This window comes from Microtus oregoni, unplaced genomic scaffold (assembly GCF_018167655.1).
Source record: "Microtus oregoni isolate MIOR12 unplaced genomic scaffold, Mior012 000091F_ref0000469, whole genome shotgun sequence".
NCBI lineage: Eukaryota > Metazoa > Chordata > Mammalia > Rodentia > Cricetidae > Microtus > Microtus oregoni.
Genome location: NW_024544600.1, coordinates 3,147,622 through 3,162,179, shown reverse-complemented (window position 1 = coordinate 3,162,179; position 14,558 = coordinate 3,147,622). Strand labels below are relative to the sequence as shown.

General features: G+C 50.9%; 2 protein-coding genes across 6 annotated transcripts; both read left to right on the top strand.

Annotated features, from left to right (window-relative positions):
- The first annotated feature begins 4,371 nt into the window (after window positions 1-4,371).
- Ghdc (GH3 domain containing) lies at window positions 4,372-8,804 on the top strand. 5 transcript variants are annotated; one of them, XM_041643989.1, is made up of 9 exons: window positions 4,372-4,480; window positions 4,833-5,086; window positions 5,369-5,490; window positions 5,618-6,119; window positions 6,524-6,716; window positions 6,804-6,875; window positions 6,948-7,081; window positions 7,600-7,685; window positions 7,931-8,804. In XM_041643989.1, exons 2-9 carry the CDS (start codon window positions 4,846-4,848, stop codon window positions 8,147-8,149), a joined length of 1,569 nt encoding a protein of 522 aa, XP_041499923.1. In that variant the 5' UTR covers window positions 4,372-4,480; window positions 4,833-4,845; the 3' UTR covers window positions 8,150-8,804. The 5 variants fall into 5 exon arrangements, with proteins under 5 accessions (XP_041499923.1, XP_041499925.1, XP_041499926.1 ...); XM_041643991.1 differs by having other exon boundaries at window positions 4,396-4,405; XM_041643992.1 differs by having other exon boundaries at window positions 4,403-4,447; window positions 5,618-5,978.
- A 2,889-nt stretch (window positions 8,805-11,693) lies between these two features.
- On the top strand, window positions 11,694-12,814 carry Hcrt (hypocretin neuropeptide precursor). The gene is made up of 2 exons (XM_041643850.1): window positions 11,694-11,768; window positions 12,446-12,814. Exons 1-2 carry the CDS (start codon window positions 11,748-11,750, stop codon window positions 12,812-12,814), a joined length of 390 nt encoding a protein of 129 aa, XP_041499784.1. The 5' UTR covers window positions 11,694-11,747.
- Window positions 12,815-14,558: the final 1,744 nt, after the last annotated feature.

Below are 14,558 nucleotides of genomic sequence, written 5' to 3'. Positions count from 1 at the left end.
TTTTATTTTTTATATTTTTTACCATGGAATGACTATTGGGAATGGCTTCTCCCTGTAGCTATTCTCAAGGATATGATGTTTCTAGTTTGGGGCTCTTTTGCTCTTCTTCAGTTTCTCCATCTCAGAGCCAGGGAACCAGCCTGCCCAGCACAAGGTCACACGTACACTCACCCTAAGAAAATGCTAAGTTTTCTAAATATGTATTTAATTTTATGTGTGCGGGTGTTTTGCCTGCATGTGTTTAAGTGCACACTCTGTGTGCTTCATGCCTGTAGCAACCAGGAGGCGGCCTTGGATTCCCTGGAACCAAAAAGAAACTGAACCTGGGTCCTCTGCAAGAGCAGCAAGTGCTCTTAACTGCTGAGTCATCCCTCCATCCCCCACAAACGTTTTAGAAGTGTAAGCATGGACACTTTCTAGATTGTGCCATGGAACCAGTATTGTCCTAATGCCAAAACCAGACTAAGACATCACAAGACCAACATGACTCATGAATATGGACGCAAACATCCGGAACACATGCTAGCAGATGGAACTCATCAACGAATTAAAGGAACCAAGCATCACCAACCACAAAGTCAGAGTTATCTTTGTAAGTGATTTGGGATGAGCTTAGCGTATGAAAGTCTATTTGAGTATCAATAGAATTAAAAATAAAAAAGAGAGGTGAGTCAGTTGGCAACATGTTTACGGCAGAAGCATAAGGACCAGAGTCTGAATCCAGCACCCATGTCATGTCAAAAGCCAGGTGTGGAGGCACATGGCTATTCTTCCAGGGTTGGCAAGGTAGAGACGGGGTCTATGGGGCTGCCTGGCCAGACAGTCTAGCCCAATCTGTGGGCTCCAGGTTCAGTGACTATCTTCTAAAAAAAATGGAGACTAATGGGTGAATGCCCAACACTGGTCTCTGGCCACTACACACATGTGACTCACATACTCATGTACACACACATACACACACTTGGACCATTTTGGTGGTACACACCTATAATCCCAAAGGGAGACAGGAAGAAAGGAAGAAAAGAGGAAAGGAAGGAGCAAACAGACAAACGAAGGTAGGAAGAGTTGACAATGACGGCGCATGCCTGTAATCCTAGCTTTCAGGAGACTGAGACAAAAGGATTGTGAAGCCGGGCGATGGTGGCGCATGCCTTTAATCCCAGAACTCGGGAGGCAGAGGCAGGCGGATCTCTGTGAGTTCGAGGCCAGCCTGGTCTACAAGAGCTAGTTCCAGGACAGGAACCAAAAGCTACGGAGAAACCCTGTCTCGAAAAAAAAAAAAATCAACAACAAAAAACAAACAAACAAAAGGATTGTGAGTTCAAGGTTAATATGAGCTGTGTAGCAAGACACTGTCTCGAATACTTCCCCTTAAAAAAGAAAAAAGGAGAGACAAGGGACTGAAGAGATGGCTCAGTTGTACTGGCTGCTATTCCAGAGGTCCTGAGTTCAATTCCCAGCAATCACACGGTGGCTCACAACCATCTGTAATGAGATCTGGTGCCTTCTTCTAACTTGCAGGTATACATGCAGACAGAACACTGTATACATAATAAATATTTTTTTTTAAAAAAAGGAGCCAGGCGATGGTGGCACATGCCTTTAATCCCAGCACTCAGGAGGCAGAGGCAGGCGGATCTCTGTGAGTTTGAGACCAGCCTGGTCTACAAGAGCTAGTTCCAGGATAGGCTCCAAAAGCTACAGAGAAGCCCTGTCTTGAAAAACAGAGGAGAAGGAGGAGGAGGAGGAGGAGGAGGAGGAGGAGGAGGAGGAGGAGGAGGAAGAGGAGGAGGAAATGCTGGAACACACCTTTAATCACAGCATTTGTGAGTGTGTGAGTGAAGGAGAGGCAGGTGAATCTTTGAGTTAGACGACAGTTCCAGGTCAAGGCTACACTGAGAAACCAGAGAGAGAGAGAGAGAGAGAGAGAGAGATGCAAAACCCTGACAGTTCCCATCACCCTGGTGAAAAACTTCATGTCTTCACTAAGATCAAGAAGGAAGCAGCAATCATGATGCTCCAGGTGGGAAAGCATGATGCTGGCAAGCCTACTCCCTCACTGGTACTAGAGCCTTTTCTGTGGGATTCCAGTGTATACTGAAGACCAGCAGAGACATCCAGCCTCATGGACTGAACAGCTACTGGCTTCTTGGGCCTTCTGTTGATAGATAGCCATTCCTGGACAAGCTGGACCACAGCCTATACGCAACTCTAAATCCTCTTTCTCTCTCTCCCAGGACTCTGGAGGTAGTGGCAGGAGGATCAAGAGTTCAAAGTCATTCTTAGCTACCTATCAAGTTCAAAGTCAGCCTGGGCTACATGAGACTCTGTTTTGAAAGAAGGTGTTGGGGAGGGGGTGAAGAGCTGGCCCAATAGTCAAGAGAACTTAACTTCTACCGTTCCAGAAGACCTGAACCTGTCACCCCTGTTGGGTGACTTCAGCTCCAGCAGATCTAAAGCCTTCTTCTTGGATTTCACAAGCACCTGTACACATGGTGACATACAGAAACACATAATAAAAATAAGTATTTCAGGACTGGAAGGATGGCTTAGTGATTAAGAGTGCTGGCTGCTCTTCCAAAGGACCAGGGTTCGCTCTGTCCCTAGCTGGCCCCTAGAGTCCTGGCCCTTTTTGCCCCTCTGAGCCACTGCCCCTCAGGCCCTGCTAGTTCTGTGCAGAGGGGTAACTGCTCTGGTCAGCCGCATTTCTGTGCTCTATATCACCCTAGGCCATCAGGTCACCTTGTGGGAAACGTGCCTGGAAACCGATCCCCATTTTCAGACTTTTTACAACGCTTTGGGTATCCTAACAATAAACTTTTAATTTTCTTTAAAGTAATAGTAAAATCAAAACTAAATTAGAAAGCCGGGCGGTGGTGGCGCACGCCTTTAATCCCAGCACTCGGGAGGCAGAGGCAGGCGGATCTCTGTGAGTTCGAGACCAGCCTGGTCTACAAGAGCTAGTTCCAGGACAAGCTCCAAAACCACAGAGAAACCTGTCTCAAAAAAAAAAAAACTAAATTAGATTGTAATACATCTTAAGCTCATCCTGAGAAAGCCCTTATCATCTCTCAACATAGATACAGTTAAGAAAATAAAAATAAAAAAAAAAAACTGTACACAGTACCAAAGGACCAGGTTTCAATTCCCAGTCCCCACATGGCAGCTCACAACTGTGTGTAATCCAGTTCCAGGGGATCTGCCACCCTCACACAGACACACATGCAGGCAAAACACCAGTGCACAGGGAATTAAAATTAAGATAAACTATTTAAATATTTCAAGTGTGTTTTCCTGGAGATAAAGTCAGTGAGTAAACTCAGTCTCAGGTAAATTGACTGCACTCTCTATGACAAACCGTGCTATGACGTCATCATAAGGACTGGCCATTGGGCAATAGCCTGTGCCTACTTGTCTGTGTAAAAGGGCGAGGTCTGTCTGTGAGAATTCTTAGCAGACTGCCCGTGATATGGGTTTAACAATTGCAAAGAAAAAAGTCGTTTTCTTTCTTTACATTTTTTTTGTTGTTTTGTTTTTCGATTTTTGTTTTGTTTTGTTTTTTTGAGACGGGGGATTTATCTGTAGCTTTGGGGTCTGTCCTGGAACTAGCTCTTGTGGACCAGGCTGGCCTTGAACTCACAGAGATCCCTCTGCCTTCGCCTCCAGAGTGCAGGGATTAAAGGTGTGCATCACCACTGTCCGGCTGTTTTTCAATTTTTTGAGACAGGGTTTCTCTGTGTAGCCTTGGCTGTCCTGGAATACTCTCTATAGAGCAGGCTGGTCTCAAACTCACAAAGATCCACCTGCCTCTGCCTCCTGAGTGCTGGAATTAAAAGTATGGCTCACAACGTCTGGCTATTGCTTATTCTTTACGGCAGGATCTGGCTATGTAGCCCAGAGGAGTTGACAACCTGCTTGAACCTTTCTTCTTCTCCGCCTCCCAAATGCTGTGTGCCCGCTGCACCCTGTAGAATTTTTCTTTCTTTCTTTCTTTGAAAGACAAGACCTCCAGGTGGCCCCAGCTGGCCTTGAACTTGTTACACAGCTGAGGACAACCTTTAACTCCGAGATCCTCTTGCTGCCACAACCCCGAGGCCTGGGGTGACAGGTGCGCACACCCGCACCTCCACAGCTGTGGTTTTCAGTTGTCTCAAGTCTGAGCCTGCTCCAGGATGGAGTGCAAACACCCTTACCACACACCTTCCTTTATCTTTCTGGCTGGTCGTGCTACCCTGACCCTGATTCCCTCATCTGCCTACCTGAGCCGGCGTCCAACTTGTCAGCCTTTAGGTAACCTGTTCCTTTAAGAGCACCCCCCTCAGCTCCGCCCAGTCAGGCCGGATTTCCTGTCCCAACCCTGCCCTTTAAAGTTATCTCTCCAACTTTCAACTTTCTGGCGTGCTGGGTACTGAAATCAGAGACACTAAGGGATCCTGAGGGACCTGGGGTACTGAAAGTGGGCAGAAGTGGGCTGTGACAGGTGCATATATACCCAGGACTCCGAGGGGGGGGGGGGGGCAAGCCAGGGAAGATCCCGAGAGAAAGTAAAGTCACTTGGGAGTGGGTAAGATGTCCTACGTTTTGCTCAGCCCTCTCTGTGCCTGCCGAGGGGGAGCTGTCGAGCTGCTCTTCCAGCAACAGGGCTAAGGAATCGAGGATGACTGTCAGTAGGACACCGGACTGACAGACGTACTGCCTTTTCCAGACTGCGTACCCAGCAGGGCCCTGGCTTTCTCCCTCGGGCTTCTTCCTCAGCTTCCTGTGTGCAGGGGAGTGTGGGGGGACAATATGGTTATCTCCTCGGGCCCCACTCTGTTCCGTTCTTCTCCCAGGAGCTACTTGGAGATGTTGCTGCTTTGGCTGCTGCTCCTGCTGCCCCTACTGGCTATGCTGTGGCAGCAGAGGCCCTCCTGGCTGATCCTCCTCCGACATCAGGTGGCCTGGCGGGTCCTGGCCTGGGAGGCTGCCTGCCAGCAGCGAAAGCTGGAACAGAGCACACTGCGTGTGGGCCAGAGCCAGCAGCAGGCCCTCACGTGGTGTCTGAAGAGAGCCCAGAGTCCTTACTGTCTCCCCCGGGGGATCACAGGTGCGGTTCTGACACCTGGGGGAAGTGACCCAAAGAGAAAGAACACACACACACCAGAGTCTAGAACCCAAAGGCCCCGTTCATTTACTACCTATACTCTGAGGCCTGACCCAGAGCCCCACCGCAGCTCACACCTGATCCTCCTATTAAGATGGATTTTCCTTTGCTGGGTCCTGTTCTAGCCCTCACCCCACTTTCCAGACCCTTCCTGGGTTCCTTCCTCGAGGGTCTCCATATTCTTCTCACTTCCTGAGGAGTTTCTGGTATTTTGGGGGGTTACAGACATGAGCACCTTCCGGAATCAGCTCCCATTGACCAAAACCAGCCAAGTCCAGCAGGAAGAAAGCAAAGAGGAGCTCCTGCCCCCTGCCTCACCCCAGTACCATGGAGAGGCTTCTCTGCAGGTAAACAGAGGCACCCCCACCCCACAGCAGCAAACTCTTATTGAAGGATGTGCGCAGAAGACTCACAGTAGTAGCTGGGTCTGATTCTGAAGTCTAAATAACAGTCTATCTTATATCATCCCTCCAGGCCACCCTGCTGGGTCTAGTCACCCTAAACAAGGCCTACCCAGAAGTGTTGACTCCAGGAAGTTCTGCCTGTGTTACCCCTCCATCCCCATGGCCTGGCTCTGTCCCCTGGCTCAGGCATGCCTTGGGCCGGGTAAGCCCCCTCGGAGCCAAGGACCCTCGGACTCTGCTACTGGAGGCACTGATGTTCCCAGGGCTGAGGGCACTGGAGGCAAGGACTGCAGTGGAGCTCCTGGATGTCTTTGTGGGCCTGGAGGCAGATGGCAAAGAACTGGCTGAGGCTATAGCATCCGGGAAGCTAGGAACTCCTCTCCCCAGCCGAGCTGCTGAACTACAGGAAGCGCTGGAGCAGGGACCCCGAGGTTTGGCCCTTCGGCTCTGGCCAAAGCTGCAGGTGGTGGTGACCTTGGATGCAGGAGGCCAGGCAGAAGCTGTGGCTGCCCTTAAGGCCTTGTGGTGCCAAGGGCTAGCCTTCTTCTATCCTGCTTATGCCGCCTCTGGAGGTCAGCTTGATGCGGGGCTTGGATGCAGGTGGGGCTGGGGGCAAAGGTCACACAGCTAGCTACTGTGAGTGCAGCCGCCTATACTTATCTTCTTGAATCCTTCTCAGTGCCCGGGATGGTATGGGTTACTAGCGCTGACTGACAGCTGAGCATGCCAAGGTTCATTGAGACCTAGCATCTCACACAGGCTCGGGTGGTACCAGGATTTGCTTTCAACTCTGATCCCTGTGGAACCATGGCATCTCTGCAGGCTAGACCTGGGGTTATCCTGAGAAGCTGGAGCAGGAGGACCAGATGCTCAGAGAAGCTGGGTCTGTGGTCCAGAGTGAAGCATTGCTGTCTACTGTTGCCTGGCAGAAAGGAATGTGCCCTGAGGTTAACAAGATTTTTTTTGTTCTCTGTAGGGGTGATGGCCCTAAACCTGTGGCCAGAGCAACCCCAAGGATCCTATCTTCTGCCCCCTGGAGTCCCCTTTATTGAGCTGCTTCCATTCAAGGAAGGAACCCAAGAGGAGGCAACCTCCACTCTCCTTCTTACTGATGTCCAAAGGGAAGAGGAGTATGAGCTGGTGCTGACTGATCACGCCGGCCTGACCAGGTGATCCCTACTGGCCCTGTCACCTCTGATGTCCTGCCCTTGGGAGGAGACCACAAGTTCACTCTTTTCCCTAACCCCACTCCTCAGGTGCCGCCTGGGAGATGTGGTCCAGGTGGTTGGTGCCTACAATCAGTGTCCTGTGGTCAGGTTCACCCGCAGGTAGGTGACCCTGGGGATGCCGAGGGGCTGCCCCTGTCCCTTGGGTCCACTCCCTCCTCCTTCTTCCCTCAGGCTGGGACAGACCCTGAGCGTTCGAGGAGAAGTTACTGATGAGAATACCTTCTCTGCGGCCCTGGCCCAAGCAGTGGGGCAGTGGCCAGGGGCCAAGCTGTTGGACTATGCCTGTGTGGAGAGTGGCATTCTGGGTAAGCATTTCTCGCATTGGGTCTATCCCCCACCCATGTTCACCCTGACCAGAGACACCTAGGAAGGGATTCAACTAAGTCTTTTCCACTGCTCCTAACAAAAGTTCCTGTCTGTATCTAACTCCCATGCCTCTCACCACCACAGCCTCCACCTTTTTTACTTATTTATTTATTTGGTTTTTTGGTTTTTCAGGACAGGGTTTCTCTATGTAACAGTCCTTGCTGTCCTAGAACTCACTCTGTAGATCAGGAAGGCCTCGAACTCACAGATTCGCCTGCCTCTGCCTCCCGGGTGCTGGGAGTAAAGGCGTGTGTACCTCCTTTGCCCAGCTTCACCCATTTTCATTCCTGACCTTTCTCATACTCAAGTGTTGGGTCTAGGTTCCCCTCTATTTGCTGCTTGTCACTGAGACTCGCCCCCGCCCCCGTGAATCTTAGAATAGGGAAGATGTAAAGGCAGAGGCTCTGGCAGCCACTTTGTCCTCAGGAACTGTGTGTGGGGGTGGCTTTGTCCTCAGACTCCTGTGATGGTTCTGCCCCGCACTACGAGGTTTTCATGGAGCTGAGGGGATTGAGGAATCTGTCGGAGGAAAATCGAGACAAGGTAAAGGATGAGATGGGGTCTGGTTCAATCTCTTTTCCTCTACAAGCCCTCCCCAGTTGTCATGGAAACAAGGGAGTTCAGGGAAAGGGATACCAGGGAGGGGAACCCTTCTTCAGGGAATCTGGGAAGGGAGCATGGATCCTTGAACACACATTTCTAGACCGAAGTCCTTCGTGCAGGTGGCCTTGGGCACAGGCATATTCGTGCCACTGCAGGGTAGCCTCACTGTCCTGTTCTGCCCCTAGCTTGACCACTGCCTTCAGGAAGTCTCCCCTCACTACAAGTCCCTGCGGCGCCGGGGCAGTGTGGGTCCTGTCAAAGTCCATCTGGTTGGACCAGGGAGCTTCAGAGTCCTCCGAGAAGCCCTCGCAGCCTACCCCTCCTCCTCCTTCCCTCCTGAAATGCCTCGGGTCCTCAGACTCAGTCACCTAGCCCAGCTCCTGCGGAAGAGGGTGATATCTTAACCAAGGCAGCTGTTGCCAGACTCCCTTTGCCACCTGGCTCTTCCCTCTGGGGCATCTCCAGATGTTGAGTCCTGGACCAGACATCACATATTGTCCCATCAGAGCCACTGAGCCCTTAGGAGGCCTTAGACGCAATGGCCAGTTTTAAGGTAGAGGCTTTGGGCGTACAGCGGAATCCAGCAGTGCCTACGACCGTCTCCCTCAGCCTACCCTATGTGACACTGATGAGGAGCTCTGATACACCCTGGTGACTTCCTGTATCTCAACCTCTTATGTGCTTGACCAGGGTACAGCATGGGCGAAAAGTGTAGGTGATGCTCCCATAGTGGCTCCTTAAGGAGCAGGAGCGAATGAACAAAGACCTCGGCATCACTGTCTCCTGGTCTGAGGTATAATCTTGCACAGTCTCCTGAAAGGAGGAGGCTGGCCCACAAGAGTAAACCACTGTCCAATACTCTTCCTGTCAGCTCTCCTCCCTTCCCTCCGTCCTTCCCTCCCTTGCCCATTTTATCATTTGGCTCCCTGGATCCACTCCCAAATAAAATTCTTTTTAAAATATTGATGTATTGGGGGAGGGAAATGGGAGGCGGTGGCGGGGAAGAGACAGAAATCTTTAATAAATAAATAATAAAGTAAAAAAAATAAATGAAGGAATAATCAATTTCAAAAAAAATATTGATGTATTGATTTTATGTTATCTGTGTGTGCCTGCGTGTTTATGTGCACCATGTATATGCAAATGTCTCCAGAGCCCAGAAGAAGAGAGTGAGTTCATTGAATGTGGAGTTATAGGCAGCTGAGAACTGCTACGTGGGTTCTGGGAACCAAACCCAGGTCCTCTGTAAAAACATCCAAGGAGGGCTGGAGAGATGGCTCAGAGGTTAAGAGCATTGCCTGCTCTTCCAAAGGTCCTGAGTTCAATTCCCGGCAACCACATGGTGGCTCACAACCATCTGGAATGAGGTCTGGTGCCCTCTTCTGGCCTGCAGGCATGCACACACACAGAATATTGTATACTAAATAAATAAATATTAAAAAAAAAATCCAAGGACGCCAGGTGGTAGTGGTGCACACCTTTAATCCCAGCACTCAAGAGACAGCAGCAGGCGGATCCCTGTGAATTCAAGGCCAGCCTGGTCTACAGAGTGAGTTCCTGGACTGGCTGCAAAACTGTACAGAGAAACCCTGTCTCAAAAAAAAAAAACAACAACAACAAAAAAAAAAAAAAACAAGCAAGCAAGCGAACAAAAACCCATCAAGGACTCTTGGCTACCGAGTACATTTCTCCAGGCCGTCAAATAAAATTCTCATACCCAGATTCTGGGTGCTGCTTTGGGAATGTCATGTGGGCACCCTGCTTCAGCCACAGCCTGGGCTCCCAGCCAGCCACCCTTCTCTCTGCCCTGAGTTCCAGAGCTTACACCTCCTCTGCACACTGGCTTAGGTTAGTCCCAAGAGTGTGAGTACGTAGGAGCTTCTGGAGCCTCCCGCCTTGGCTTAACACAAGCAGACAGATGCATTCCACCATCCCATCCCCCACTCTGAAGGTGAAGGGGCTGTTTGTCACCAGCTTCACCCGGTCTCAGCACTGGTCTCCTTCCCGGCCTAACCTGCACAAATCACTTCCACGGTGAGTAAGGAGGAAGCTAAACTTCAAGTCACCAAGTATCATAGCAAGAAGGAGCCTCAGAGCTCCCTGCAGAAAGTACCCATAGCAGTAAGGAAACCAAGCTTCGAGGCTGGGAGGCCAAGACCTGCAGCTCCTCCTAAGTCAAGGCTGTGCGAGTCCAGATCAGCATCCAGCTTTCAGTTCTGCCTCTGAATGTTTCTCTGTCTTCCCATGTCCCTGCCCTTGGGCTCCTCCCTCTTCCATAGCCAGCACCCATCGGTCTTCCAATTATTGCCCAGCCTGGCACCTAAGGCCCTGGAAAACTTGACCCAACTTAACTCTCCCCTTAGTTCCATAGAAACTATGAGACCCACACCCCATGCCGTGTGAGCCAAGCACTGTCAAATCCTAGCCTTTGTTCACTTTGTCCCTTCTCAGGCATACTCTGTCCCCTTACCTACCTAGTGGAAGCAACTTGTCAGGCCAAGCCTTTGAGGGACATCCCTGTCCCACTCAGAAGAAAGTGACTGTCTAATTGTTGCTGGTTCTGAGTAGTCCTTTCCCTCCATTAAATTATCCTTGGACCACCGAGATGTCACCCACTCCTTGAAAGTGGGGGCATGGCTGTGAAGATGCTTACAGAGCATTTACTGCTTCTGCAGAGGACCTGGGCTTGGTTCCCAGCACCATAGTGGCTCACTACCGTCCAAAACTCCAGTCCCAGGGAACCTAAAACCCTCTGGATTCACGGGCACCAGGCACACACGCAGTGCATATCTGCATACACAGGCTAAGAAAATGGGATCACAGTTGGGCAATGGTGGCACACACCTTTAATCCCAGTCACTCGGGAGGCAGAGGCAGGTGGATCTCTGTGAGTTCGAAACCAGCCTGGTCCATGGAGTGAGTTCCAGGACAGCCAGGGCTACACAGAGAAAGGAAGAAAGGAAGGAAGGAAGGAAGGAAGGAAGGAAGGAAGGAAGGGAAAAAAGGAAAAGAGAGAGAGAGAGAAAGAAAGAGTCACATCCCAGGCACACTGAAGTCACTGTACCTGTGCAGAAATTGATCTACATCAAGAGCTCCTTAACAAGGCCCTGAAGGAGTTTGGCAAGTGGCATGAGTCCTTGGCAAGTGGATGAGTTCCATCCCACACCCATCACCCTCACACCTGGTTCCATGATGGTTCAGTCCTGAGGAGGGCAGAGTTAGACTACACAGTAGCCTCTTCTCTCCTGGCCCAGGAGGCATTGCTCTCCACCAGTTTCTAGAAACCAGGCTTGGCTGCCCTGTCACCCATTGCCCACAGTAAGTCTCCGTGAAAGTAAGACTTTCCATGGAGGAGTTAAGTGAAAGGGACAGAAGAAATGGAGGGCTGGGGGTGGGGTGAAGCAGTTTCTCCATGTTTCCATGGAGGAAAAAGGCTCGGGAACCTGATATTCCTCAGAGATGGACAAGGAGACGGCAGTGTGTGTGTGTGTGTGTGTGTAAATGCTACCCACGTATCCTCCCTACTCCCCCCCCCCACCTCTACGTACCATGGACAATGGTTCTCAGGCTGCCACTTCTGCCCCTAATTAGCAACTGCTCCCTCCCCATTGATTCTGGCCAGTGCCCCAGTCATGGCCTCTTTTGTGAACTCAGATTCCTGGGTGCAAGGTAGCCTCATTAGCACCCGGAGACCGCCCCATCTCCAAGAAACAGGCAGACAGACAAGCAGGGGACCAAGGACAGGGTGGCCATTCTTTGGGTCCAACCTAGAGACGGCTCCACGGCAAGATGCTAATCTTAGACATGCCTTTGTCTGGTTTAAAATGGGCGCAGATGCTTATGTCTCCCCCCCACACACACACACACACCTCAGAGCACTATAAACTCCTGCCCCTGGAAGCAGCCCACAGTCCACCACCGCCTCAGACTCCTTGGGTGTTTGGACTACTGCGCTGAAGACAACTGTCTTTCCAGACTGCCCTGCCCTGAGCTCCAGACATCATGAATTTTCTTTCTACAAAGGTAAAGAGCTGGGAATAGGGATGAGCCTCACCAAACCACTGAGGCCGCTATAGTGTTTGCTCAGGGGCTGGGACCAAGACGATCTTTCTCGGGCAGCACTGAGGCAGGACTCTGGGCGGGATCTCGGCCCTCAGACTGTTTGGTTAACACTAGGTACGCCATTCTCTTAGAGGCTCGTGTTTCATGAGCGAGCGCTTGTATTTCAGATGCTTTTGTGCTTGTCAGTTTATGTCTCCCACTTAACAGCCCTGGATAGCAGGGATGATTTAATGCCTGGTTTGTAGGTGAGGAAGGACCATCCTAAGAGGGTGAGAAACTGCTCCAAAGTCACAATGTTCAGTTTTCTCCAGCAAAGGAACAGGCCTGCTGTGTGTGTAGAGGGAAGGCCTAGGCTGAATAAACCCTTTGTTTCGGCTAAGCTTACATGTTTGGTTCAGACAGACACAGACACGTCTGTCTGCAGGTGGAACCTTTAAATGTGTTTGCAAGGGACAAACTTATTCAGCCGGCGAAAGTTTACGAGGGCTTCCTAGGGAAGGTGGCTCGGCTGTGGACTGAAGGATGAGTAGACGCAGGACACTCAGTGACAGTCAGGCACGATTTCAGGCAAGGTGAGGTTCTGAGCCGACTGGGTATGGAGTGAACCCCTTTCGCGCCCTGTCCCTCGTTCTTTTTAGGTTCCCTGGGCCGCCGTGACGCTGCTGTGGCTACTACTGCTGCCGCCAGCGCTACTGACGCTTGGGGTGGACGCACAGCCTCTGCCCGACTGCTGTCGCCAGAAGACCTGCTCTTGCCGCCTCTACGAACTGTTGCACGGCGCTGGCAACCACGCCGCGGGCATCCTGACTCTGGGAAAGCGGCGTCCTGGACCCCCAGGCCTCCAGGGCCGGCTGCAGCGCCTTCTGCAAGCCAACGGCAACCACGCTGCCGGCATCCTGACCATGGGCCGGCGCGCAGGCGCAGACCTAGAGCCACATCCCTGCCCTGGTCGCCGCTGTCTGACCGCTACCGCCACCGCTTTAGCACCCCGGGGCGGGTCAATCTGAACCGGTCTTCAAACCCTGTTCTGGTCCTCTCTTCTCCCCTCTGCTCGCCAATGTCAGTCTCTAGGAAAATGACAATAAAGACGAGTCTCTGTTGGTGTGGCTAATCTTTGTTCCTGTGTGTGTCAAGTTCAGACCTCCAGGGGGCGGGAGAGCATCTTGGGAACTGTGAAAGATCTAGGGCCCGGAAGGAGCTGGGTTTCTTGTCCGAAATACTTGGTAGGGAAGACTCAAGTGCAAGGGTCCTTGCAAAGTCCCGGGGTGCATGCCTGCGGGGGGGGGGGGGATGAGGTACCCATGTGTCCCACGTTGTTCTACTATCTACTTTATTTGCTTATTTCTATTTATTGATTTTAAAGCAGGGTCTTATGTATTCCAGGCTGTCCTCAAATGACCAGAATGACCGTAAACTTAAGTGACCTCCCCGGGTCTGCCACACCTGGGGTTTGTGCGGTACTGGGGGACCTGAACCCAGAGCTTTGGGTATTTTAAGCAAGCACTATACCAACCAAGCTACATCCTCAGCTCCTACTGTTCTATAAAAGGGACCTATATAGAAAGGTTCAGGAAAGCTGCCTCGTAAGGGAATAGAATCCAGCTAAGGGCTGGATGTAAGGTTACAGAAAAGGAAAGGCATATAAGCTTCCATGGCAACCCTTCCAGAGTGGCGGTGGCATGGTCGGCTGTGCGGTGGCATGTGAGCAATGTCATACTGGAAAGCAGGTGAGCAAGTTTGTGCAGTCATTGCAAATGGCCAGATATTGCACCTAGTTGTATAGAATGAAAACTGGGAATGTTCTTTTGTTGTTTGTTTTTCGAGACAGGATTTCTTTGTGTCTCTGTGTAACTTTTTGTTTGTTTTTGGAAATAGGGTTTCTCTGTAGCTTTTGGAGCCTGTCCTGGAACTAGCTCTTGTAGCCCAGGCTGGCCTTGAACTCACAGAGATCAGGCTGCCTCAGCCTCCCGATTGCTGGGATTAAAGGCAGGTGCCACCTCCGCCTGGCTTCTCTGTGTAGCTTTGAAGTCTGTCCTGGAACTCACTTTGTAGACCAGGCTGGTCTTTTTTTTTTAATATTTATTTATTATGTATACAATATTCTGTCTGTGTGTCTGCCTGCAGGCCAGAAGAGGGTGCCAGATCTCATTACAGATGGTTGTGAGCCACCATGTGGTTGCTGGGAATTGAACTCAGGACCTTTGGAAGAGCAGCCAGTGCTCTTAACCTCTGAGCCATCTCTCCAGCCCCCAAGCTGGTCTTGAAATCTACAGAGATCCATCTGCCTCAGACTCCTGAGTGCTGGAATTTAAAGGTATATGCAACCACAGCCCGGCTTCTGAGAATGTTCTTAAGCAAAAATGGGGCAAAAAAAAAAAGATTTTTTTTCTACGACTCTAGCAAAAGATAACTGTTGTGGATGCGAGTGTGCGCCCCCCAGATTCACATGTTGAAGTCTTAACCCCTCCCCCAGCATTTAGGAAGTGGTCTTGCCAATGCAGTCAAGTAATATAAGATGGGAGTATGGCAGACCTCTAATCCAGTATGAGTAGTGCTCTCATAAAAAAGGGGATTGGCATACACACAGAGACTCAGGAAGAACTCGTATGAACTTGGAAACAAAGACCAAGGCAATGCATGCACAAGCCAAAGATGCCAGAGCTCACCAGCAACCCACTAAGAAGCTGAAGGATAGCATGGAAGACTCTTCTTCAGAGGGATCTAGTCCTGAGGTCGGGATCTAACCTTGAA